The 26,100-nt window shown below is 54.1% G+C and overlaps 1 protein-coding gene across 4 annotated transcripts in view; it reads right to left on the bottom strand.

Moving 5' to 3' along the window:
- Positions 1 to 26,100, bottom strand: part of LOC141051493 (protein sel-1 homolog 3-like) — a 168,893-nt gene that overhangs the window by 75,303 nt on the left and 67,490 nt on the right. For all 4 annotated transcript variants that reach the window (XM_073548420.1, XM_073548418.1, XM_073548419.1 and 1 more), the window contains exons 13-19: positions 24,951 to 25,091; positions 8,693 to 8,755; positions 8,016 to 8,189; positions 6,930 to 7,057; positions 5,832 to 5,915; positions 5,638 to 5,728; positions 5,138 to 5,225 (exon numbers count right to left, since the gene is read on the bottom strand). In XM_073548420.1, the coding sequence (XP_073404521.1) occupies positions 5,138 to 5,225; positions 5,638 to 5,728; positions 5,832 to 5,915; positions 6,930 to 7,057; positions 8,016 to 8,189; positions 8,693 to 8,755; positions 24,951 to 25,091 (769 nt within the window). The remainder of the gene's footprint in view (positions 1 to 5,137; positions 5,226 to 5,637; positions 5,729 to 5,831; positions 5,916 to 6,929; positions 7,058 to 8,015; positions 8,190 to 8,692; positions 8,756 to 24,950; positions 25,092 to 26,100) is intronic.

Raw genomic sequence — 26,100 nt, 5'->3', positions numbered from 1 at the left:
GCCTCAATCCGGGAGAAAAAATCAAAGGCCGTGAAGCGAGCCGCATCTGACTTAATGCTGGCGACATTAATAGACGCCAGCGTCAACGGGGCGAGTTCAGCCATCATGGGTGATCGAGTTGGATGGCCAATTTCTTCCCTACCCCGCTATTACCTCCTCCTGGGGAGGGGTCAGACACCTTCCTTTTCAGGGAAGCTCCCGACGTGTCCATCCCACCCCCCCTGGTGTCCTCGCCCCCGGGTTCCAGGTCTGTCCCCCCCTCAGGAGGAGCAATGCCCCCTGAGGGACAGACTCCGCCATCCCCCGAAGGACCCTCCGGTGTTACCCCCGGCCCAGTACCCTCGTCTTGCGGTTCATCATCTGAACCCCCGAGGGCGCTGAACCGGTTGGAGAGTCTGATCAGAGGGGGGTCAGCGGGCCCTTCCGTATGCACCCTTGTGGTCGGGGGCGGGGGGGACTTTGAAGGCTTGTCAGCCTTCCTCCCCACCGCTTTGCGCTTGGCACGCCTGGTTTTGCCACCTGGTGCTGTAGGCTGCTCTTGGACATCCTCATCAACACTTTCATACTGAGAGGAATTGTCCGAGTCAGCCGCTTTCTCCTCTCTCTCCATCCTCCTGATCTCCTCACTCACCGCACTCTCCCCCAGGGCCTCAGAGGCTTTGGCCACGGGCCTGGAGGGAGGAGCAGGCATCACCCCGGTTGCCCGAGGCTCCACCTGTCCCTTACCTCCCTGGCGTTTTTCCTGCCTCCGCTGGTACGCGGGGCCCCTTGCAGCATTGCCCTTCCTCACTGGCCCCTCAGCCCTTCCCCCTTCGCCACCACCTGCCACAGCAGAAGCAGCGCCACCGGGGGTTGCCCCCCCGCGGTCTCCCCCCACCGGGCCTGTGGCGGCATTAGAGAAAGAGCGAGGGCAGCGGCTGAGAGGGTGACCCAGGTCACCACACAGGTGGCACCGAATGTCTTTGCACAAGGCAGCCAGGTGACCTACCCCACCACACAACGCGCACTTCTGCACCTTGCAGTTGGCGCTGAAGTGAGTGGGGTCGCCGCACTTGTGGCAGACCTTCGGTTGCCCCTGGTAGAAGACCAGGATCCTGTCCCTTCCCAGGAACGCCGAGGAAGGGATGTGGGTGACCGTGCCGCCGGAAACCTTCAATTTGACCATGAAGGTCCAGCCCCCCGACCAGATGCCAAACTCGTCCCTGTTCTTTTTTGGGACCTCGGTGACCTCCCCGTAACGGGAAAGCCACGTCATGATGTCCACGCCTGCGAGTGACTCGTTACATGTAACCACGGTCACTCGCTTGACGGAATTTTGGCGAGACACCGCTTGAGCCACGAAGTCTCGCCATCCGGGCTCTTCTCGCACCAGCTCGTAGTTTGACCAGAAGAGCTCAAGCCCCTCTGGCCGCACGAAGCTGACGTCGAAGAAGCGGGACGCCGAAGGGTGTATCAGGGCAAAGATGTCATTCGCCCCGAAGCCCATCTTAAGGAGGAGCTCCACCACCTTGCTCCTAGGTGGACAAGCTTCACTGCCCCCCCACCTAAGACGGACCACATTCCTTCTTGGCGGCCCCTGCCCGGCTGTGGGGAGAGACCAAACAGTCCCTCCCTCCCTTTGATTTTGGAAGGCTGCTAGGCCATGTCTCTCTATCCAGAAAGACAGGTCCACTGTCCTCCCCTCTACCATGATCGATCTTTCTCCCCTTTGGAGGGCCTCCAGGAAACGGCGGTGCAAACCGCCGTCCCCGGAGCCCGGAGGCGAGGAGACCCCCCCGGAACCACCCCGACCCCCAGCCGCGACCCCCGCATAATTACGTTGGGGCCTCGCGGCTGGGGGGGCAGACGGGCCAGCCCTCCCACCACTACCACCACTTGTGCCAGCACCCTCATTCACTCTCCCGTTCACTCTTTTATTATTTCCACTCGCTCCGGCACTCACTCCAGCATTTACTGCCACATTCACACTCGCACTCACTCCCTCATCCATATCGCTCACATCACCATTTATGTCCTCAAACAGCTCTTCAAAAATATCTCCTATCTCACTCCCACTCTCACTTCCAGATAGACCACTATTTACATTAGCAGACTTGGTGTTGCAGTACCCCTGCCTGCCTGCTGGGGGCCCTGACAGGCCAGTGCTCTGCTCCTTGGAGCTGCTGGCACTGCTCCAACTCTTGTCCAGGAGTGCCGCTGCCCCTTTAAATACCTCCGAGCAGAGCGCACTCGGTACGCCCTGCCCGAGCCTGGGAGCAGCAGCAGCTCCTGGGTTCTCTGGCTCCACTTTTTTTTCTTTTTGTGGTGTCTTTGCACTGAGGACAGGGACGGCCACTGCCACCGCACCCTGCCCTCTGCTGTTCGCCCCCGCCGGCTTCCCAAGGAGCGCCAGAGCCCCCGCACCACCAGATGGAGGTAAGCGGGCTGGGGACCCCGACAACTCCCTACCGACTTTTGGGGGCACTATGCTGCTTGAGGGGGTAGGCGGGACAGGAGGCAGTGGGCCCGCCAAGGCCACGCCCCCCCCGCCGGCCGCAGCCACCCCGGGCAGAGCAGTGACCCCTTGCGAGGCCACGCCCTCCCCAGGTGACGCGGGCACAGCGGGCGGGACAGCGGCCGAGGAGGACACGCCCCCCCCCGCATGCCGCAGCCTTTGCAGGCTGGGCAACACTCGGGGAGGCCACGCCCCCCTCACGGACTGTCACTGCACCCCTGAACCCACCACTTGATGTTGGCAGGGCTGGCCACTCCCCCTCATCGCCCAGCGGCGGCGGTGCCCCCAGCACGGACCCCTTTTTGGGTCTACGCGCCGAGGACCCCGCTCTTGCCACGGGCGCCGTCAGAGGAGCTACCAGCCCCTTGCATTTTTTTAGCTGCTGCTTCACAGCAGCCTCCACGCCCTTTCTAGGTCTCTGGACCCCCATAAGTGGACCAGACTTAACGGACCCGTGCGTGGGGGATCCAGAGACCCCAGCACTCACCGCCGGAGGTGCGGTCCTGGCTGTACCCGTGCTGAGCGCCAGGCCAGCCCCCCCTGCCACCGGGGACTGAGCCCGGACACCACTACTGCCAATACCGCCAGCGGCTGTTACACCACTGGCACCAGCACCGACCTCCATGTCGCTGCCTGAACCCTCACCGCCACCACCAGATGTGACGGTAAGGTCCAGGCACACATCACTCTGCCCGCGCCCCCGCTGCGGACCCACCACAGGGCCCGAGCCGGGGTGGGCAGCGGGTTCCATACAGCGGGACAGAGGGACCCCGGAAAGAGGGACAAACATAAGTTTGTCAGCCACGGTGTTTTTTGGCTTGCGCTTGTTTTTTTTCTTTTTCCTCTTTCCGGTTGCCTCGTCCTCAGGGAAGACCTCATCCCCAAAGAGCAGTGTGCCAAACCGCTCTGGGGACTCGATCTGCCTCACCTGCTGTAGGACGAGGCAGCCCCCCTCACTACTACTGTCCCCACTCCCACCAGCCTCCCCCTCGCCCCCACTTTCCTCCGAGTAACTGGAGTCCGGTGGGAGAGCCACTTGCTCAGGGGCCACCCCGCTGCATGTTACCTGGGTGTTGTTGCTCACCAGGCCTTCAGGTGGGGCAGGCGTAGATGTTCCACCATCCTCCTCCTCTTGGCCCTCCACCTGGCAGGGGCCTCCCGACCCCCCAGGAGACCCTCCGGTCATGGCTCTAAACCGGTCATCGTTTTTCAGTTTCTCTGCAAAGGGGCCGCTCCCACTCAGGATAGCCGCCCGTATCTCCTCCAAGGCCCTGATAGCCCCCTTCAGCCTCTCCACCGTGGCGGAGACCTCAGCTCGTCTCGAGGCGGGGAGCCGGTTCTTAGCCACCGCTCGTGCTCCCCTTAACTCCTCCCGGAGTTTTCTCAGCTGTTTGGCGGCCTCCTCATATTCGCAGAGGTGCGCATGGATGCGGGAGGCGTAGATGGTGGATGGCTCTCCCTCAGCTCTGGAGCCCCAGATGTTGGGGGGCTCTGCCACTGCACCTCTGCTCTGGGCCGCCACTCCTCCGGGAGGAGGAGCCGCCACGGTACCAGCTTCGGGGGGCCCGGTGTCCCGGGGCTCCTGGGTCCTGCGACCCCCTCTCTCCTGGCTCCGTCTCTTCCCCATCTCCCTGGGACTGGCTGGCTGCACCCTGGCCTCCGGATGGTGCTGAGGCCCCCCACCCCCAGCTGGCTTGCCGGAGGGTGGGAGCCAGGGGCACAGCCCCGGCGCTCAGTCCCAGGGAAAGTCCTCTTTCCTGGGAAGGGGGCAGATGGAAAGTCCTTGCAGGAAAAAACCTCCCTTCCCAGGAGCTTAGCAAGGCCCTAGCCTGCAGATGCTCAGCACAGATGCTCCTCCTCTTCCTGGGCGTGCTCTATCCTCCAGTCACCTCCAGAGCTGCACTCACTATTCTGCTGTTACTTCGTGTCTCATCCTCCAGTCACCTCCAGAGCTGCAGTCACTATTCTGCTGTTACATCAGGTCTTATCCTCCAGACACCTCCAGAGCTGCAGTCACTATTCTGCTGTTACAGTGTGTTTTATCCTCCAGTCACACCCTCAGTTGTACTCACCGTACGCCGGGGGATTGTACTCACCGTACGCCGGGGGATTGTACTCACCGTACGCCGGGGGGCTGTACTCACCGTACGCCGGGGGGCTGTACTCACCGTACTCCGGGGGGATTGTACTCACCGTACGCCTGGGGTTGCACTGACTGTACGCCGGGGGATATACTCACCGTACGCCTGGGGTTGTACTCACCGTACTCCGGGGGGATTGTACTCACCGTACGCCTGGGGTTGCACTGACCGTACTCCGGGGGGATTGTACTCACCGTACGCCTGGGGTTGTACTCACCGTACGCCGGGGGATTGTACTCACCGTACGCCGGTGGTTGCACTGACTGTACGCCGGGGGGCTGTACTCATCGCACGCCTGGGGTTGTACTCACCGTACGCCGGGGGGCTGTACTCATCGTACGCCGGGGGGCTGTACTCATCGTACGCCGGGGGGCTGTACTCATCGTACGCCGGGGGGCTGTACTCATCGTACGCCGGGGGGCTGTACTCATCGTACGCCGGGGGGCTGTACTCACCTTACGCCTGGGATTGTACTCACCGTACGCCGGGGGATTGTACTCACCGTACGCCGGGGGATGGTCGCTCTGCGTCGAGAGGTTGTAATATTTCCACACGCAGTCGATCTGCATGAAGCGGCTGACCAGTCCGTCCTACAGCGCCGTGTGTGAATACAGGCATTAGTGCAGGACATGCAGTCCTATGTAAGGAGATTCTCTACATCCTCTCCCTGTATAGCACATTTATACAGGGGCAGTGCTGTAGGGGGCGCTGCGTCCGGACACTGGGTGAAAGCCTCAGTATTATAGGTGGCACATAGCAGCTGCGGAGCCTGAGGCAGGGTTTGCATTGGACCCCGGAGCCCCAGGTTACATCTCTAATGAATCCTGACCTAGTCCTGCACACAGCTCATGGCCTCGTTACAATGTGTCAGGAAAGATCAGGATGGGCTTTGCTTCCAGAGGTTTGTCTAGACTGATACATTGAGGGCCCCCACAGCCGGCCCCTGTACATAGGAGGGGGCTCGATGTAAGGTGGTCTACCAGGGGAGTATCATGTACTCACAGGGTCGTCCTCGCAGATGAAGGCTGCATTGAACTGAGCGACCTCAAATCCAGCCTCTGCGGCCTCGATGTAATGGAGGAAGGCCCCGGGCCTAGAAGACAATGGGGTAACAGGAGACCGGTCAGGATGATGAGAGTTATAACCCACCAATGCTCCTATGAGAAGGAGGCGCTGGGAGGCAGGAGGACCCTCACCAGGAGTTTTGGAGGTAACTGTCCAGGGCTTTCCGCACTGTGGCCCCCAGGTACCCGTTCTGCTCTCCGGCCCATTTAGTCCACCTGATGGAATAAGAAGAAATATAAAATATATGTTGTTGCTTCTGACTTTTGTTAAACACTGGTTCCCCCCTAGACATTGGACTGTGTTAGTGGTCATATCTGGGGGCCATAAAACTTCATGAGAATGACCTGGTGTGACCTGTGCACCCTCATACAGACAGCCACCCAATCACAGCCCGGGAATCTAAGTAATAGTGTTCATCTCACCCAATCAGAGAAGAGGGGCCAGATCCTTGTGAGTGGAGAATAATCCGGGTCATTCTCACTCTGTCGTCTTCCTATGTGATGTAGGGGGGATGAAGAGGGGATACAGATCCCCAGGATCCCCATGACATAGGGATCATCATGATTTGGGCTTATTTAGGTCTCCTTAGATATTGTACTATGGTTGGGGTAATATCTAGGGGTCATTCTCATTATTGTTCTTCTTCGAGACTCTTAAAACTTCATGAGAATGACCTGGTGTGACCTGTGCACCCTCACATAGTCAGCCAGCCAATCACAGCCTGGGAATCTAGGCGCTGGCATTCATGTCATCCAATCAGAGAAGAGGGAGGGGCCATATCCGTACTGTGATTGAGTTGATTAGATCATCCAGGATCATTCTCATTCTGTCATCTTCCCATGTGAGGAAGGAAACAATGAGGGGATAGGGATCATCATAATTTGGGATTATTTAGGACCCCTTAGATATTGTACTATGGTAGGGGTAACATCTGGGGGTCATTCTCATTATTGTTCTTCGGGGCTTCAGAAATTTCATGAGAATGACCTGGTGTGACCTGTGCACCCTCATATAGTCAGCCAGCCAATCACAGCTCGAGAATCTAAGTAATAGTCATCTCACCCAATCAGAGAAGAAGGAGGGGCCAGATCCTTGTGAGTGAGTGGAGGAGAATAATCGGGGTCATTCTCACTCTCGTGATTTAGGGCACACTGAGTATGTCGGGATCATCATGACACGAGGGACTAAAGCGGATCCTGAAGAAGGCCCCTGTGTGATATTGTACTCACATCACAGCATCATACGGCAGGCGATCCACGACCTCCGGAAGTCCCTCCGTCCAGAAGGTGGAGAGGTGCACGGCTGCATCTATGTGGCCTCGGAGAGCTGAGCACAAGTAGTAATAGTACGCTGCAGACTGAGCAGAGTGTGACCATCAGTAACCGCGGCAGAAGACCCAGACACAACCATCCACACACGAGTCTACAGGAGGCCGACTAACTCACGGACCACCCCGGGTCACAGACGTGAAATGTCAGATTATGTCTAGTGTGACCCCCGACTTATCAGTCACATGTCGAGGTTAGGAATTCTGAAAAATTATTTTCTTTTCTTGAACCAATATCAAGAAATTTAACTCCTGATGTACATATCCATCATGGAGCGTGTGGGGGCGTACGGGTGGTCCCCGGAGCCGTGTTACACAGCCAGCACCTGCTCCGATTCATACATAAAGTGATGAAAGCCTCATATACACCATAAAACTGCATCAATAACAATGCAACGCTCCTTCTTCAGGCTGAGATTACAGATTACCGAAAACATTGTAACTACTGGAAAGGGTAGAAAAATCCAGCTGCCATGAAAGGGTTACGTTTATTTCTTCCTCTCACATCCAGATCTGCTTTCAAAACTCTGCTCGCTGCTTTAGGACTGAGCAGAGCTAAGGCTCCACCCCATTGTCAGGGACGTGACCCGTCATGACAGCTCACACGTAGATACAGGAAATCACAATTTTGTATTGAACCGTAGACTTGGAAAAGAGACTACAATGTATCGGAAAATCAGGATGGGAAAAGCAAAGAAAACTGGGAAACTTATCAAAAGTGGATGCCTGCACACCAGGGGTTAATGCCGTCTCATGGTGGCGCTCACACTGTCCTTATGCTCCATGGGAATACAAGTTTTAGAACCATTGAGCACTACCATAGACATCTAGTGGAATGGTGCTCAGTGCCAGGTGGCTGCTGTACGAGCTCATACAATATTATCGTGCTATAAAGGAGAGTGCACATCTACTGCTGCCGTTCTGTCATCAGTGCTCTGGACAGACATCATAGACATCTGGGCCAAATACGAGGGAAATCGCAACTCACATGGTTCTGGGGTTTCCCAGGAATCAGGCCATAATAGTTCAAAATTCCCAGGTTGAAAGGAGCCTCGGGATTTCCAAGTTTATCGGCTCGCTCCCAGAACTCCACGGCTTTTTCGTAATCCTTCTCAAACTGTTCATAATACCAGCCAAGACTGTTTAGCGCCGGAACAAAGTCCTGCCGAGAAGAGAAGTCCTGGAAATGTCCAACAGAACTCACACAAATATCAGTCCAAGATTAAAAGATGCTTTATGAGCATCATAAAATCTGCCTGAAAAACATCAAAGTGAAACAACAGTGTGGAAGGATCGTCCGCAGCAGTAAAAGGTCACATAAACAATGGGTCAACGGGTTAAGAAATCCTAGTCATACTGAGAGTTAGGGCCAAGGGTCAATAAAAAAGTAAATGACCAGAAGAGGCAAGAGAGCAGCTCACCAGCTTCCAGAGTCCACATAGTGAGACATATGACAAGACTCTGACGTACGTTTCACTGAAAGCTTCCTCACTGGCTCTAATACAAATGTATCAGCGAAGTGCCCACGGCAGGATCTGAGCAGCTCGTCTAGATACTATGTGCTAAACCTTTATCACATGACCATTGATACAAACAGAGATGATGGAATTCTTAATGATTGACTCCATCACATGCTGTGCAATGTACCCGGAGGAGTTGTCTCACCATCTCAGCCGCCTTCTTCAGGAAATCCAGCGCCTTAGGGATGTTCTGCTTCACTCCCTGACCCTGCAAGAAACATGCAAGAGAAATCACCAGAGAAGGAGAAAGAGAGAGATCCTCAACCAGATGGAGACAAAGCACAAGGACATCCTGGACCTGGCTCACGATGCATAACAATCTGCCCCAGATCATAGGGACTAGAGCTCCATACATCCTCTCCGGAGGGTCATAGGGGCGGAACACAGGAAACCAATGTATAAACAGAGCAAGGTGGGTGCTCCACACGTCACCACCAAAACTATATCCAGAGGAGCAATATATGGCCCCGTATTGATGGCACTGCTGTGTCACTAATATATGGCCCCGTATTGATGGCACTGCTGTGTCACTAATATATGACCTCTTATTGATGGCTCTGCTGTGTCACTAAAATATGGCCTCTTATTGATGGCTCTGCTGTGTCACTAATATATGGCCTCTTATTGATGGCTCTGCTGTGTGTCACTAATATATGGCCACTGTCACGATACATTTTTGGATCTGTGTCAGCTTGGGCTTCTCAGATATAAACTTTTTTCCTTTCTGGCTATCGGGGGTTAATGTCAGTTTTTCCCCCCTCATGTTTAGTTAGTCTGCTGGTGGTGACCACTCCCACCTTCCTATATAAGGTCGCCTGGTGCATCAGCTGACTGTTGGTTATAACAGGTCCTTTGGAAACCAACCGTGCTGAAAAAAGGATCTTTCTGGTGCAGTGGTGCTTCAGCTGAATGCTGTGATCTGGTGCCTTACTCTGCTGTGCGGTGCATTGCAGCAGATAAAGCTAAGTATTGTTTGTCTTACCTTGTCTGTTGTCTTTCCTTGGTGTTATATTAGTGCAGCGGTGGGACCAGTGTCCGCACTTACCAATTCCCTAGTGAGGGATAGGTGCAGGGTAAGTGAGGGAGAAGGTATCCTGCTCGGCGACAGGTTGAGAGAACCTGTATAGGGACGTCAGGTTAGTCCAGGACACAGCCTCAGGAGAGTGCAGGAGGTGTCCCTTTCCCCGTTCCCTATAGCAGGGCCCACCATTGTAATTGTGTCCCCGGTGTCCCCTTGTTTGTGCAGTCGTTTGGTGACCGACCGATCGTTGGGTCGCGCCACACAGGGCCAGTCACTTCGTGACATTATAACCAACCGCCCATTTTTTCTGGTGAGCCATGGCCCAAATGCAGACCTTTGTCCAATTGCTTCAGACCCTCACTGAGGAGCGTGGGGTGCAGCGTGGTGTGGTGGAGCAGCAGCTGCAGAAGCTGGTGGTGTTCGGGGCCTCAGCTCAGGTTCAGGCTCAACCAGAACCCAAGTTATCTCCCCAGACAGGTTTTCTGGGGGGAGAGAGAATTATTTGTTTTTTCAGGAGGCCTGCAAGCCACACTTCAGGCTCTGCCCTCATTCATTAGGGAGTGTGGAATAGCGGGTGGGATTCATCATATCCCTCCTTAAAGGTGATCCCCAATCCCGGGTCTTCTCCCTGCTGGCCAATTCACCATCTCTACGGTCAGTGGACTAGTTTTTTGTGGCTTTGGCGAATATGCCCCCTGTAGTCCTTGCTAGGGAGGAGGACTCACTGGTGCAGGTGGACGAGCCCAGGCAGGTGGGAGGAGGTGGTTCCCCAGCAGTGTTGCCTGTGGTTCGTCGTGGTTTGGGGGCATGTTTTTGCTGTGGGCAGACAGGCCATTTTTTAGGGTCTGCCCGGCTCGTGCCAAAACTTCTGTACCACCTAAGAAGCTGCGTCCCCCTGGTCGTGTGGAGGGAGGCGACCAGGGAGTGTATATTTCCTCCATTTTGCCCTCTCAGTGTACTATATCAGCAAATAGCTTAGTTACTCACCGATAACGGTGTTTCTCGGAACCCATGACAGCACCACGGAGAGAGGGGGTCCGCCCATCAAGGACAGGAACCTACAGACAAAAGAGCGGTACCTCTCCTCCGCCCCCAGTTGGTTACAGAGCATCAGAGGGTCTCCAGGTTAGTTAATAACAAAAATATATACATAACATTATAATTTGTATACTTATAGAGAAGCCTCGTGTCTAAGAACACACTTTACACACATTAAATCGTGCTCACCGCACACGTGAAAAAAGGGGGGGAATTAAGCGGGTGCTGTCATGGGTTCCGAGAAACACCGTTATCGGTGAGTAACTAAGCTATTCTCCCTCACCCATGACAGCACCACGGAGAGAATTTCAGAGATTGGTAGCTTAGGGAGGGACCACCGCCTGAAGGACCCTTCTCCCGAAGGTCAGGTCAGACGCAGAGGCTAGATCTAGGCGATAGTGTTTGAAAAAGGAAGAAGGTGTTGACCAGGTGGCCGCCTTACAGATCTGCTCTATTGATACCTCTGATCTTTCTGCCCATGAGGTCGCCATTGCTCTCGTAGAGTGGGCTTTTAGACCCTCCGGGATGGTATTCCCACTGCATGAGTATGCCAGGGCAATCGCATCCCTTATCCATCTTGCCAGGGTACTTTTGGACGCCCCGAGCCCCTTCCGAGGTCCCTGGAAACACACAAAGAGAGATCCTTCCTTCCTACATCCCTTGGTGGCCACTAGCAGTATCGTTTTTAATGATAGGGTCTTTAGTGGAGCTGACTGGATAGGCTCGAATGGGGGTCCTGTTAGGGCTGACAACACAAAGTTCAGATCCCATGATGGTACTTTCTGGGTAGTTATTGTTAGGGTCGGCGGAACGCACCAGATATAAATAATAGGAGGCGCGTTCGCCGCCCGGGGTCCACCGTGCGGTAGATGACAAGACCGCTGCTGGACAATGGCAGATACGCTGGGAGTGCGAAACAGCGCTCGGGTTAACGTCACCCGAGAGCCTGAGGGCGGACTCTGTTGAGTCACAGAGACGCCTAAATAAGAAATAGACGTGAAGGCTGAACCTGTTAGCTGCACAGGACAGCCGGCGTGTTGCGTCGCAGCCGCGAACACCAAAAGCTGCTGCTACTGCAGCGCGGCCGTAACTGAAGCCGCTAAGCGACGGTGCCGGAGGAGCCGGGCGCCGACGGACGCTAGTGTAGGTGAGGAAGGCTCAGTGGCGTGTAGCTTGCCACAATCTGGAGCAGACTAACCCAACATACTGTCACCATTCGTAATATCCAAGGGAAGGGGTTTCATAATAAGTCAGTCACCAGTCCATGCATCCATCACCATACATACACACAGCATAATATGCTACACTAGCGCATGGCCGAGCCACCATGCGGGCTTTTTATAGCCATGCGCTTCCGGGACCTTCCAGTACTTTAGGAAGGACCAATCAGATCCGACATAGGACCTGCACATGTGACCCCTGCTCTCCACTGAGAGGACGAGTTGCGGGCATGCCCAGTAGCACGGCATGAGGACTTAGCCTCAGGAGCAGTTCCCTGCAAAGCAGGTTGCGCTATCATTGCTGCACCAGAGGTGGCAGCAACATCCAGGCTCATAGAACGAGTCTGCAGGGAATGCCTGGTTCGCCGAGATTGCTGAGCAGGAGACCGAGCGGTCGGAGGAGAATGGGAGACCGCAGGATGTCTGGCTCTGGATTCCCGCTGTGCAGTGCCAGGAATCCGACGCCTAACATTACCCCCCCTCCTAGGGCCCCGAGCCTCACTGCGCTCAAAGGCCGCGATCAGGAGCGGTGCATGAATGTTTTCCACCGGCTCCCAGGTCCGAGCCTCGGGCCCATGACCCCTCCAGTCCACCAAATAAAATTTTTTGCCACGGACAAACCTGCGCCCCACGATGGCGTTAACCTCAAACTCATCAGACGATAAGTCTGATGACCCGGCAGACGACTCAGAAAACCGGACCATGTGAACTAGTTTGAGGAGGGACACATGGAACACGTCCGAAATGGCCAAATGTGGAGGAAGAGCCAGGCGGTAGACCACCGAGCTAAGTCGATCGAGGACCTTGAATGGTCCAATGTATCGCGGTGCGAACTTGGGAGACTCGACCCGCAGTTTAATGTTTCGGGTGGAGAGCCATACCATGTCGCCAGGGGAGAAGCTTGGCGTGGGCCGCCGATGCGTGTCGGCGGACGCCCTCATCCTTTCTTTAGATGCCCGGATAGCATCCTGAGTGCGATCCCAAATGTCCCGGGCCTCCACTGCCCAGTCTGCCACCCTGGAGTCAGTGGAGGACACTGGCATCGGGACAGGGACACGTGGATGTTGACCATAGTTTAGAAGAAAGGGCGTCTGACCAGTGGAATCGGCCACCGCATTGTTTAGGGCAAATTCAGCCCAAGGTAGCAAGGATGCCCAGTCATCCTGCCTGGCAGAGACAAAATGCCGTAAATAGGTGACCAAGGTCTGATTGGCTCTCTCGACCAAGCCATTCGTCTCGGGATGGTAAGCGGAGGATAAATTTAGCTCGATGCTGAGTAAACTGCAGAGCTCTCTCCAAAAACGAGACGCAAACTGGGGACCGCGGTCACTCACGATTTTATCCGGCATGCCATGCAAACGGAATACGTGTTTAATGAACAAGGTGGCCAGACCTCGAGCCGAAGGCAGGCGTGCGAGTGGCACCAGATGCACCATTTTGGAAAAATGGTCGGTGACCACCCAGATGACCGTACTGCCACCAGACTTGGGCAGGCCAACTATGAAGTCCATGCCAACCATCTCCCAAGGTCTATCCGCCACTGGCAGGGGAAACAACAGCCCCGCCGGCCTCTGTCTAGAGGGTCTGTTCCGAGCACACGAAACACACGCTTGCACGTACTCCTTGACATCCCGAGCCATATGTGGCCACCAATATGACCTTGCCAGGAGTTCGGCGGTCCGTTTTTTACCAAAATGGCCACCCACTCTGGAGGCATGTGCCCAGGCAAGGACCTCCGGCCGTAGCTGAGGAGGCACCAAGGTCTTGCCCGGTGGTACCGCCTCGAGGGCAACTGGAGCCACGGTCGTAAAACTCTCCGGCGGGAGAATTAACCGAGGCTCCGCTTCTCCTTCTTCCGCTGAGACCACTGAACGTGAGAGAGCATCCGCACGGACGTTCTTCTCTCCAGAGAGGTAGTGGAGGGTGAAGCGGAATCGTGAGAAGAAGAGCGACCACCTGGCCTGACGGGAATTCAGGCGTTGGGCCGTCTGTAGATAGACCAGGTTTTTATGGTCCGTGTATACCAGAAAGGGAAACCGGGCTCCCTCCAGGAGATGTCTCCACTCAGAAAAGGCCAACTTCATGGCTAGCAGCTCCCTGTCGCCGATGGAGTAATTTTTCTCCGCCGGTGAGAAGGTCTTGGAATAGAAGAAGCAGGGATGCTTTCAACCTTGAGCATCCTTTTGATAAAGCACTGCTCCTGCACCGACGGAAGAAGCGTCTACCTCAAGGATAAACGGCTTATCCACATCGGGACGATGTAATATGGGAGCGCCAGCAAAATGCGATTTTATAGCCGAGAAGGCCTTGGAGACTTGTTCTGACCAAGCATTGGGGTTAGCTCCTTTCTTGGTGAGAGCAACCAAAGGAGCCACCAGTGTGGAAAAGTGTGGTATGAACTGACAGTAGTAATTTACGAACCCCAAAAAGCGCTGCACCGCTTTGAGGGAATGGGGTTCCTGCCAGTCCATTACCGCTTGTAGTTTGGCCGGATCCATGGCCAGCCCCTGGGCCGAGATGATATAGCCCAGGAACGGCAAGGACTCCTGCTCAAACTGGCACTTCTCCAGCTTGGCAAATAACGAGTTCGCCCGCAGACGGTCAAAGACCCTGCAGACGTCTCTCCGGTGGGTGGTCAAATCTGGCGAAAAGATGAGTATGTCATCCAGATAGACCACCACCGAGGTAGAGAGCATGTCGCGGAAGACGTCGTTGACAAAATCTTGGAAGACAGCTGGCGCATTACAAAGGCCAAAGGGCATAACCAGGTATTCGTAATGGCCATCCCTGGTATTAAAAGCTGTCTTCCATTCGTCTCCCTCGCGAATGCGGATCAGGTTGTATGCACCCCGCAGATCTAATTTAGTAAAGATCCGGGCCCCCCGCAACCTGTCAAATAACTCCGAGATCAACGGTAGGGGGTATTTGTTTTTAACCGTGATGGCATTGAGACCTCGGTAGTTGATGCAGGGGCGTAGCTCTCCGTTCTTCTTCTGTACGAAGAAGAACCCGGCACCAGCTGGTGACACAGATTTTCTGATGAAACCCCTAGCCAGGTTCTCCCGGATATACTGGGACATAGCCTCCGTCTCAGGGAGTGATAAGGGGTAAACACAGCCTCGGGGAGGCTCTGTGCCTGGCAGGAGATCAATCGGGCAATCATAGGAATGGTGCGGCGGGAGCGTCTCCGCAGACTTCTTAGAGAAGACGTCCGCGTACTGGTGGTAGGGTTTGGGGAGCGTGGAGAGATCCGCAGGCACTTCTGTGGAAGCCACCTGAATGCTGCCCCTCAGGCACCTTCCCTCACAGTCCTTGCCCCAGCCCAGTATCCTCCCCGAAGCCCAGTCAATATGAGGGGAGTGGCAACGAAGCCAGGGAACTCCGAGGAGCACCTGATCGATGCCATTGGGCATAATTAGCAGGGACAGAGTCTCCTGGTGTGAGGGTGAAATAGAGAGTCCGAGTGGGACTGACTGATGGGTCACCTGAGACTGTAACGGTGCCCCATTTACCACCCTGATGGTCAGAGGTTGGGAGAGTAACACCAGAGGGATAGCGTGTCTCTGGGCAAAAGTCGAGGACATAAAGTTCCCCTCGGCCCCGGAATCCAGGGTGACCTCTGCCTCCCAGGAGGAGGACCCACTATCTAATGTACCCCGGAACACCGGTTTGGGTGAAAAGGGTCCCACCTTGGACTGACCACCACCTACGGCTACTGAACGTGGTCGTCTTTTCGTCCGCTGAGGGCATGTGCCAGCCGAGTGGCCGAACTGTCGGCACTGATAACAGCGCACAGAGCTCCGCATCGGACGCGACTTAGTGCCGGTGCGAGACACCTCCATAGGCTCAGAGGCAGGGAGGTCCTGTGCGGGATATATCAGCGGCTCAGTAAAGGTGGGAGCCAAATTAACCCTGCGTCTGGATTGCGCTCGTTCCAACCCGCGCTCCGTGAAGCGGAGGTCAATGCGGGTGGAAACGGCGATCAACTCCTCCAGACTGGTGGGAATTTTCCTAGTAGCTAGAGCATCTTTTACGTGCTCAGCCAGGCCTCTCCAAAACACCGGGACCAACACTTTGTCTGGCCACTCTAACTCGGAAGCCAGTGTCCGAAACTGGACAGCATGATGGCTAACCGAAAGTGACCCTTGTGTTATGGATAACAGTTGGAGAGCCGTATCGTGTGTGACCCGTGGTCCCAAGAAGACTTGCTTCAGAGCTGCGAGGAACTGAGCAGCCCCCTGTACCACGGGATCATCACGTTCCCACAATGGCGTGGCCCATTGTAGTGCCCGGCCAGACAACAGAGAGACAATAAATCCCACCTTAGCCCGCTCCGTAGGAAACCGTGCAGCCAGCAAATCCAGCTGAATGGAGCACTGACTAACGAATCCCCTACAGGAGGCACTATCACCCGAAAACTTATCGGGGAGTGGGAGGCGAGACTTTGTCGGCAGGGGCAAAAGTGTGGGCGCACGTGAGACAGCCTCAGCGACTGTCTGAGCAGCAGCCAGCGCAGCATTCGCAGCTGAGTTGGTGCTCTCAATAGCCGCCAACCTGCTCTCCAGCTGCCGAATGTAGCGCTGCAGCTGCTGCACGTCTGCCATTGCCAGCCAGACCCTAGCGCTAGTGTAATGTTAGGGTCGGCAGAACACACCAGATATAAATAATAGGAGGCGCGTTCGCCGCCCGGGGTCCACCGTGCGGTAGATGACAAGACCGCTGCTGGACAATGGCAGATACGCTGGGAGTGCGAAACAGTGCTCAGGTTAACGTCACCCGAGAGCCCGAGGGCGGACTCTGTTGAGTCACAGAGACGCCTAAATAAGAAATAGACGTGAAGGCTGAACCTGTTAGCTGCACAGGACAGCCGGCGTGTTGCGTCGCAGCCGCGAACACCAAAAGCTGCTGCTACTGCAGCGCGGCCGTAACTGAAGCCGCTAAGCGACGGTGCCGGAGGAGCCGGGCGCCGACGGACGCTAGTGTAGGTGAGGAAGGCTCAGTGGCGTGTAGCTTGCCACAATCTGGAGCAGACTAACCCAACATACTGTCACCATTCGTAATATCCAAGGGAAGGGGTTTCATAATAAGTCAGTCACCAGTCCATGCATTCATCACCATACACACACAGCATAATATGCTACACTAGCGCATGGCCGAGCCGCCATGCGGGCTTTTTATAGCCATGCGCTTCCGGGACCTTCCAGTACTTTAGGAAGGACCAATCAGATCCGACATAGGACCTGCACATGTGACCCCTGCTCTCCACTGAGAGGACGAGTTGCGGGCATGCCCAGTAGCACGGCATGAGGACTTAGCCTCAGGAGCGGTTCCCTGCAAAGCAGGTTGCGCTATCATTGCTGCACCAGAGGTGGCAGCAACATCCAGGCTCACAGAACGAGTCTGCGGGGAATGCCTGGTTCGCCGAGATTGCTGAGCAGGAGTCCGAGCGGTCGGAGGAGAATGGGAGACCGCAGGATGTCTGGCTCTGGATTCCCGCTGTGCAGTGCCAGGAATCCGACACCTAACAGTTATTGGTCTAGACCTGGCTGCGGCCCTCATAAACCGTGATACCCAAGGGTCGCTCGCCACCTCCTGATTATAGAGGGCGCCTAGGGCCGCTACCTGTACCCTCAGTGTGCTAGTCCCTGTTCTAACCCCCTTTGGAGGAATTCCAGGTAAAATCCATTTATATTCCATCCTGAACCTTTGCCCCCGAACTGGATAGGAATTTCCTCCAGGTTCTACCATAGGCTCTGGTTGTAATTGGTTTTCTACTTTTTTTGCAACATGGAAATTAGATTTTCTGAAAATCCTTTCCCCCTCAGCAGTGACCTTTCAAATTCCATGCTGTTAAATGGAGGTTCACTGCTTGGGGGTGTAGCAAAGGACCCTGCGATAGAAGGTCGGGGAGATCTGGTAGAACCCAGGGGTCGGTTACTGACATTATTCTGAGCCATGAAAACCATGTTCTTTTTGGCCAGAAAGGGGCTATAAGTATTACTCGAGCCCCCTCTTCCCTGACTTTCCTTATCACCGCCGGGAGGAGAATGGTCGGTGGGAAGGCATACAGTAGTCCCCGTGTCCATGGGAGCATAAATGCGTCCAGGGTCCGAGGATTCCCTTTGGGATTTAGAGAACAGAATGCTTCCACTTTTTTGTTTTTGTGGTCTGCAAATAAGTCTATGTCTGGGGTTCCCCACATTTCCACAATCTTCTGAAAAACGGACTGATTTAGAGCCCACTCCCCTTGATGTAGTTGGGTACGGCTCAGAAAGTCTGCTGTCTGGTTCTCTACTCTCCGTATGTGTAGCGCCGATAGGGACAGTAAGTTTTCCTCGGCTAACCTGAATATCTCGGAGGATGCCTCCATTAGCGTTCTGGACCTGGTTCCCCCCTGGTGGTTTATATAGGCCACTGTTACTCGGTTGTCCGAGAATATCCGGACATGATGGCCCTTTAATGCTGGCAAAAAGTGACTCAAGGCATAATTTACTGCTAGCAGTTCTTTTTGATTCGAGGAGGCTTTTAGTTCTTGACCTCTCCATCCTCCTTGAGCCACACTGATGCCCATGTGTGCTCCCCATCCCACAGGACTGGCGTCGGTGGTAATTACATGTGTGATCTTGGCCTCCCAGGGAATCCCTTTGGACAAGTTGTTTTTGTCCTCCCACCAGGCTAGGGAATGAATAGTTTTTGAATCTAGCGTAATATGATGTTCCAAGTGGTCTCCTAAAGCCCACTGGTTGGTCAGGACATCCCACTGCAGATCCCTCATGTGTATTTGTGCCCACTGGACCGCCGGCAAGCATGCAGAGAGGGACCCTAACAGAGACATTGCTCGTCTTAGTGTCATAGAAGGGTTTTGCCTCGCTTTTTGTACCATATGAATGATTCTGTCCCTTTTGTGATTTGGCAAGTAACACACTTGGATGTTTGAATCCAGTGTCAGGCCTAGGAACTCCTGGACTCTCCTTGGTTCCAGCCTTGACTTTTTCAGGTTCAGAAGCCACCCGAGGTTTTTTAGAGTGCTCATCACTCTGTCCCTCTGTTCTGTGCATTTCTGGCCTGAGTTGCTCGCTATTAAAAAGTCGTCCAAATATGGCACTATCAGAACATCCTGTTCTCTTATGTGAGCCATCATCTCTGCCACCAATTTCGTAAAGACCCGTGGAGCCACTGAGATCCCAAATGGCAGGGCCCTGTATTGGAATTCTCTTATTTCTCCTGCTATCGAGACCGCTAGCCTGAGGTATTGCCTGGATTCTTTGTGAATGGGGACATGGTAGTAGGCATCGCTGAGGTCTAAGACCACCATAAAGCATTGCAGAAAGAGAATTTTGATGGTCGATTTGATCGACTCCATCTTGAATTTTTCGTTCTTGATATAGCAATTCAGTCTTTTTAAATTTATGATGGTGCGGAAGGTGCCGTCTGGTTTGGTTACTAAGAAGAGAGGCGAGTAGAACCCCCTGCCTCTCTCCTATGGGGGAACCTCCTGTAGGACTTTTTTGTCCAACATACTCAGGACCTCCTTTTCGAGGGCGTCTTGTTCGTTTTTTGACGACCTTATCGGGGTAATAATATATTTTTGCGGCGGGAGAGAATAAAAGCTTATCCTTAATCCTGATCTTATAAGATTTATCAGCCAGGGATTGTTGGATATTTTCTCCCAGGCTGGGAGGAAAAAACTTAGTCTCCCTCCCACCCTGGGCCCACAGTCACTTGGCGGGTTTTTTATCCCGGGACGAGTTACCGAAGATGAATCCCCTGTCCCTTCTTCTGTCTTCCCATTTTTGGTCTCTCGGGGGTCTCCTCTGAAAGAACTTTTTGTTCCGAAAGGACCGTTTAAAGCCCGTGGCGCTCACTGGTCTTAGGTTTGGGAAGCCTTTCTTTTTGTCGCCGGCCTTTTCGAGGATGTCATCCAAAGTTTCCCCGAAGAGGAATTTTCCTTCACAGGGAATGGCGCATAACTTCATTTTTGTCTGGAGATCCCCAGGCCAACATTTTAACCACAAAGCTCTTCTAGCTGCATTCGACAAGGCTGCCGTTTTGGATGACAATCTTATCGAATCAGCCGAAGAGTCGGCCAGGAAGGCTGCCGCCCCTCTTATCATTGGCATGGATTCCAGGATTTTATCTCTGGGAACCCCTTCCCTTATCTGTCTCTCCAATTGGTCTATCCATACCATAAGAGCTCTGGAGGTACAGGTTGCCGCTACCGCCGGCCTGATGTTTCCCCCTGCTGATTCCCAGGTGCCCTTAAGTAGGGTATCCGCTTTTTTATCTAATGGGTCTTTCAGGGTACCTATATCTTCAAAGGGGAGCGCAAACCTTCTTGAAGCTTTGGCTACCGCCACGTCTAGTTTTGGGGCTTTATCCCACGATGTGGATGCCTCCTCATCAAATGGGTACTTTTTTTGATGGAAGGAACCGTAGAGTTTTTCCTATCCGGTTTTTCCCATTCTTTATCTATGAGGCCTTGGACGTTCTTATTTAACGGAAATACCCTCCGTTTCTTTTGACCCAGTCCTCCGAACATAATGTCCTGGACTGATCTATCAGTCCGGGGGTCTTCCACCCCCATAGTGGATCTTACCGCTTTTACTAAGGCATCCACTTCGTCCAGGGGGAAACAATGACGACCTTCCGTCTCCTCTTCGGAGGATGACGAGTCGGTGTTTACAGTATGGGAGGTGACTTCCCCTGACGATAAGCTCTCTGATTGGGACTCTATTACCACGTCCCCCTTCCTTCCTTTCCTTTCCCGTTTTTTGGATGAAAGGGCACTCTGAATTTCTGCGCGGATTACCGCCCTTAGGTCTGCGGCATGATCCAGGGTTTCACCGCCGAGGACCTCCTGTATACAGGAGTCACATTATTTTTTTTCCCAGGGCGTTGGTAATGGCTTCCTACAGGTGGGGCATTCCCTGTTCTTGTTTTTTTCTCTCTTCTTTCCCTGATAAGGGAAAGAAGTCTATTACAATGGGGAACATTCACGAAGATCCACTTACCCCCCATGCGCGATTGCAGGTACCGGATCTGGAAGTGGATCCAAATCCCTCACTGGGCGATCCACGGCAGGTGACTTGCTCCTTGCAGTTGAATGCTGCGTGGAGTGACTACTGGACCGGCTCTCCCGTCCGTCTTTATCCTTTTGGCGGTGCTGGTGATGCTGCCTATGTTGCTGCTGCTGCTGCTTAGGCTGCTGTAGCTCCTCATGCTGGTCGCTATCCATCACGCCTGAACGCTTCCAGCCCTGAGGCTGTTTCAGCGTTCCAAATTTGAATAGGCCGCCCTGGCGTCACCTGTTTTCCCGGCCTGCACCGCTGCCTCCCCCGGGGAGTGCGCACTGCGCATGCGCCGACCGCGGGGACCCGGAAGTTCCTCCTTCTATTTCCGGGGCAGCGCCATCTAGGTACCTCTGTACCCGGCACTGCCCCTAAACCGGCGTCCCCCGGCCCCTACTCCTCCCGGAGCGGCGGCCCGGTCCTCCCCGCCCGCTCACCCTGGACAGCCCCTCAGCTGCAGCGGTGGCGGCTTCGGCAACCGACCCCGCCGCGACAGGGGCCTCCCCGCTGTCTGACCGCGGACGGGACGGTCCCGGATCTTCACCCCGGTAAGTGCTGCGCTCCTGTTGCCGTGGTTCACCCGTCAAGGACAGGAACCCAACTGGGGGCGGAGGAGAGGTGCCGCTCTTTTGTCTGTAGGTTCCTGTCCTTGATGGGCGGACCCCCTCTCTCCGTGGTGCTGTCATGGGTGAGGGAGAAAGTGGTGGTTGGCGGGGTACCTGAGGGCATACCAGTGTTTGACTCCTGCTCCACTGTCCACAATCTGGTGGACGCTCACTTTGTCCAGACCCATGGCCTGAGGTGTAGGACGCTGGCCAAACCCCTAAGTGTCCAGGCCATTGACTCTGTCCCACTGAGCCAGGGGAGGGTGACCCAAGTCATAGATGTTATACACCTGCGTATATGGACTCATCATGAAGAGTCCCTGTCATGCTACGTCTTGGAGGGATATGCCATCACCTATCGTTTTAGGCCTCCCTTGGTTGGAAAGACACAACCAGGTAATAGACTGGCGGTCTAGGGAAGTAGTCAGCTGGGATCAGTCGTGTGAGGGCTGTTGCCTGGGGGCTACTGTCTCTGCCACCTTTCTACAACCGTCCCCTTCTTCTCCAGTGGGGGCAGCAGAGGTGCTGCCAGGGAGTAGGGGCAAGTCTCAACCCTCACCCTTAGCCAACCCTGAGAGGCGGAGTCCTCGTAGGAGTATGGGTCGGAGGAGGGTGGTGGTTCCCTCTGTGAATTGTGGGGGTGTGAGTGTGGTGACACAGGGGGACACCTCTGTTGTCAGTTCCAGAGAGAGTTCACCGTATTGTGGCAAACGCGTGTGTGGCAATAAATGTTCAGGTCCGGACCTGTGTGTGAACGAGCATGTATGGGTGTCCACCAAAAACATCCAGTGGAAGTGTGCTGCTGGGGTCTGGAGTTCTCGGGTGTTCGGGTCGTACCGGGTGTCGGCCATCCTCGGCCCTGGGACTTACCAGCTGGAGTTACCCCCCTGTAATGCCCATATTCAACTCATTCCCCATGTTTGTGCTCTGGAGATTTGTGGTGCCTCCGGAGCATACGCTGCCACCTCCATCAGCCCATATCTAATATATAAAGCTCAAGTATGTGTATGTATGTGTGTATGTCCGGGATTGGCATCCGCACCGTCGCAGCTACAGCCACAAAATTTGGCACAGTCACACGTCTGGACCCCGAGAGCATCCTAAGCTATGTTGTGAAGCGAAATTTTAACCCTGCGCGTTCCAATTCACCAAACAATTTTGCCCCTATCTACATAATGGGGAAAAAGTGTGTGTATCAAGCCCCGCCCCTCATTATGATGACATAATGGTTGCCATGGCGACGCTGATGTCATCATAGGTTGCAAGCCCCGCCGCTCATTATGATGTCATAATGGCTGACTATGGGATGGAGGATGTGTGATGGGTATATGGGCACGGGACTATGGGATGGAGGATATGTATGATGGGTATATGGGCACGGGACTATGGGATGGAGGATATGTATGATGGGTATATGGGCATGGGACTATGAGATGAAGGATGTGTGATGGGTATATGGGCATGGGACTATGGGATGGCGATTATGTATGATGAGTATATGGGCAATGGGCTATGGGATGGAGGATGTGTGATGGGTATATGGGCATGGGACTGATGATATGTATGATGGGTATATGGGCACGGGACTATGGGATGGAGGATATGTATGACGGGTATATGGGCACGGGACTATGGGATGGAGGATATGTATGATGGGTATATGGGCATGGGACTATGAGATGAAGGATGTGTGATGGGTATATGGGCACTCGACTATGGGATGGCGATTATGTATGATGAGTATATGGGCAATGGGCTATGGGATGGAGGATGTGTGATGGGTATATGGGCATGGGACTGATGATATGTATGATGGGTATATGGGCACGGGACTATGGGATGGAGGATATGTATGACGGGTATATGGGCACGGGACTATGGGATCGTGGATATGTATGATGGGTATATGGGCACGGGACTATGGGATGGAGGATAATTATAATTTGCTATAACTAACCACAGTTAGTTACTATGCCCGGGCAGCGCCGGGCTCTTCAGCTAGCTTGCCATAAACCTGAGAGTCAGGTGATTGCCGAGGTGAACTCTGGTGGATCTAGGCATCCTCACTGTAGGTGGTTTTCCGGTGAAGTGCAGTGTTGAGGGTCCAGAGGCCCCTCATTGTAAGGGGGGTACTGTCACGATCCATTTTTGGATCTGTGTCAGTTTGGGCTTCTCAGATACTAACTTTTTTCCTTTCTGGCCATCGGGGGTTAATGTCAGTTTTTTCCCCAGTGGCCGCTGGTGTTACTAAATGTTCAGTTAGTCTGCTGGTGGTGACCACTCCCACCTTGCTATATAAGGTCACCTGGTGCATCAGCTGACTGTTGGTTATACAGGTCCTTTGGAAACCAACCGTGCTGAAGAAAGGATCTTTCTGGTGCATTGGTGCTTCAGCTGAATGCTGTGATCTGGTGCCTTACTCTGCTGTGCGGTGCATTGCAGCAGATAAAGCTAAGTGTTGTTTGTCTTACCTTGTCTGTTATCTTTCCTCTGTGTTTTATTAGTGCAGCGGTGGGACCAGTGTTCGCACTTACCAATTCCCTAGTGAGGGATAGGTGCAGGGTAAGTGATGGACAAGGTATCCTGCTCGGCGACAGGTTGACAAAACCTGTATAGGGACGTCAGGTTAGTCCAGGACACAGCCTCAGGAGAGTGCAGGAGGTGTCCCTTTTCCCATTCCCTATAGCAGGGCGCACCATTGTAATTGTTTCCCCGGTGTCCCCTTGTTTGTCCAGTCGTTTGGTGACCGATCGTCGAGTCGCGCCACGCAGGGCCAGTCACCTTGTGACAGCCTCTTATTGATGGCTCTGCTGTGTCACTAATATATAACCTTTTATTGATGGCTCTGCTGTGTGTCACTAATATATGGCCACTGTCACAATCCATTTTTGGATCTGTGTCAGTTTGGGCTTCTCAGATATAAACTTTTTTCCTTTCTGGCCATCGGGTGTTAATGTCAGCTTCCCCCCCCGCCCGGTGGCCTCTGGTGTTACTTCATGTTTAGTTAGTCTGCTGGTGGTGACCACTCCAACCTTCCTACATAAGGTCACCTGGTGCATCAGCTGACTGTTGGTTATAACAGGTCCTTTGGAAACCAATCGTGCTAAAGAAAGGATCTTTCTGGTGCATTGGTGCTTCAGCTGAATGCTGTGATCTGGTGCCTTACTCTGCTGTGCGGTGCATTGCAGCAGATAAAGCTAAATGTTGTTTGTCTTACCTTGTCTGTTATCTTTCCTTGGTGTTATATTAGTGCAGCGGTGGGACTAGTGTCTGCACTTACCAATTCCCTAGTGAGGGATAGGTGCAGGGTAAGTGAGGGACAAGGTATCCTGCTCAGCGACAGGTTGAGAGAACCTGTATAGGGCCTATGACCTCCGGGGAACAGTGAGAATAAAATGAGGACAGTTAAAACATTAAGAGGAACGAACCAGATAGAAGAGCTTGCACTCACCCTCAGTAACACCACCCCATAGTCATACATCATCACGGGATTCTTCCTCTCCATGGCCCCCTTCTCATAAAACTTCACTGCCGCCTCAGGATTGGAGGAGATCCCCTGCTGACCCCAGAACAGCATCCGGCTGACGGTTTGCTGACGAGACACACAAGCGAGTGTCAGTGAGCTCTGTTACCGGGCCGTAAACCTGTCCTCCTCTCATACTCTATACCTGCCATTCAAGTGTTACCGGCTTTGTATGTGCGGCCCGGCCATAAACCTGTCCTCCTCCCATACAAGTGTTACCGGCCGTGTATGTGCTGCCCAGCCATAAACCTGTCCTCCTCCCATACAAGTGTTACCGACCATAAACCTGTCCTACTCCCATACAAGTGTTACCGACCATAAACCTGTCCTCCTCCCATACAAGTGTTACCGGCCGTGTATTTGCTGCCCAACCATGAACCTGTCCTCCTCCCATACAAGTGTTACCGGCCGTGTATGTGCTGCCCGACTATAAACCTGTCCTCCTCCCATACAAGTGTTACCGGCCGTGTATGTGCTGCCCGACCGTGAACCTGTCCTCCTCCCATACAAGTGTTACCGGCCGTGTATTTGCTGCCCGACCATAAACCTGTCCTCCTCCCATACAAGTGTTACCGGCCGTGTATGTGCGGCCCGACCTTAAACCTGTCCTCCTCCCATACAAGTGTTACCGACCATGAACCTGTCCTCCTCCCATACAAGTGTTACCGGCCGTGTATTTGCTGCCCGACCATGAACCTGTCCTCCTCCCATACAAGTGTTAACGGCCGTGTATGTGCTGCCCGACCATAAACCTGTCCTCCTCCCATACAAGTGTTACCGGCCGTGTATGTGCGGCCCGACCATGAACCTGTCCTCCTCCCATACAAGTGTTACCGGCCGTGTATGTGCTGCACAGCCATGAACCTCTCCTCCTCCCATACAAGTGTTACTGGCCGTGTATGTGCTGCCCGGCCATGAACCTGTCCTCCTCCCATACAAGTGTTACCGGCCGTGTATGTGCGGCCTGGCCATGAACCTGTCCTCCTCCCATACAAGTGTTACCGGCCATGTATGTGCTGCCCGACCATAAACCTGTCCTCCTCCCATACAAGTGTTACCGGCCGTGAACCCGTCCTCC

Source organism: Dendrobates tinctorius, unplaced genomic scaffold (assembly GCF_039654945.1).
Source record: "Dendrobates tinctorius isolate UK_male_01 unplaced genomic scaffold, ASM3965494v1 ptg000157l, whole genome shotgun sequence".
Classification (NCBI taxonomy): domain Eukaryota; kingdom Metazoa; phylum Chordata; class Amphibia; order Anura; family Dendrobatidae; genus Dendrobates; species Dendrobates tinctorius.
This window is presented reverse-complemented; position numbering and strand designations above follow the sequence as displayed.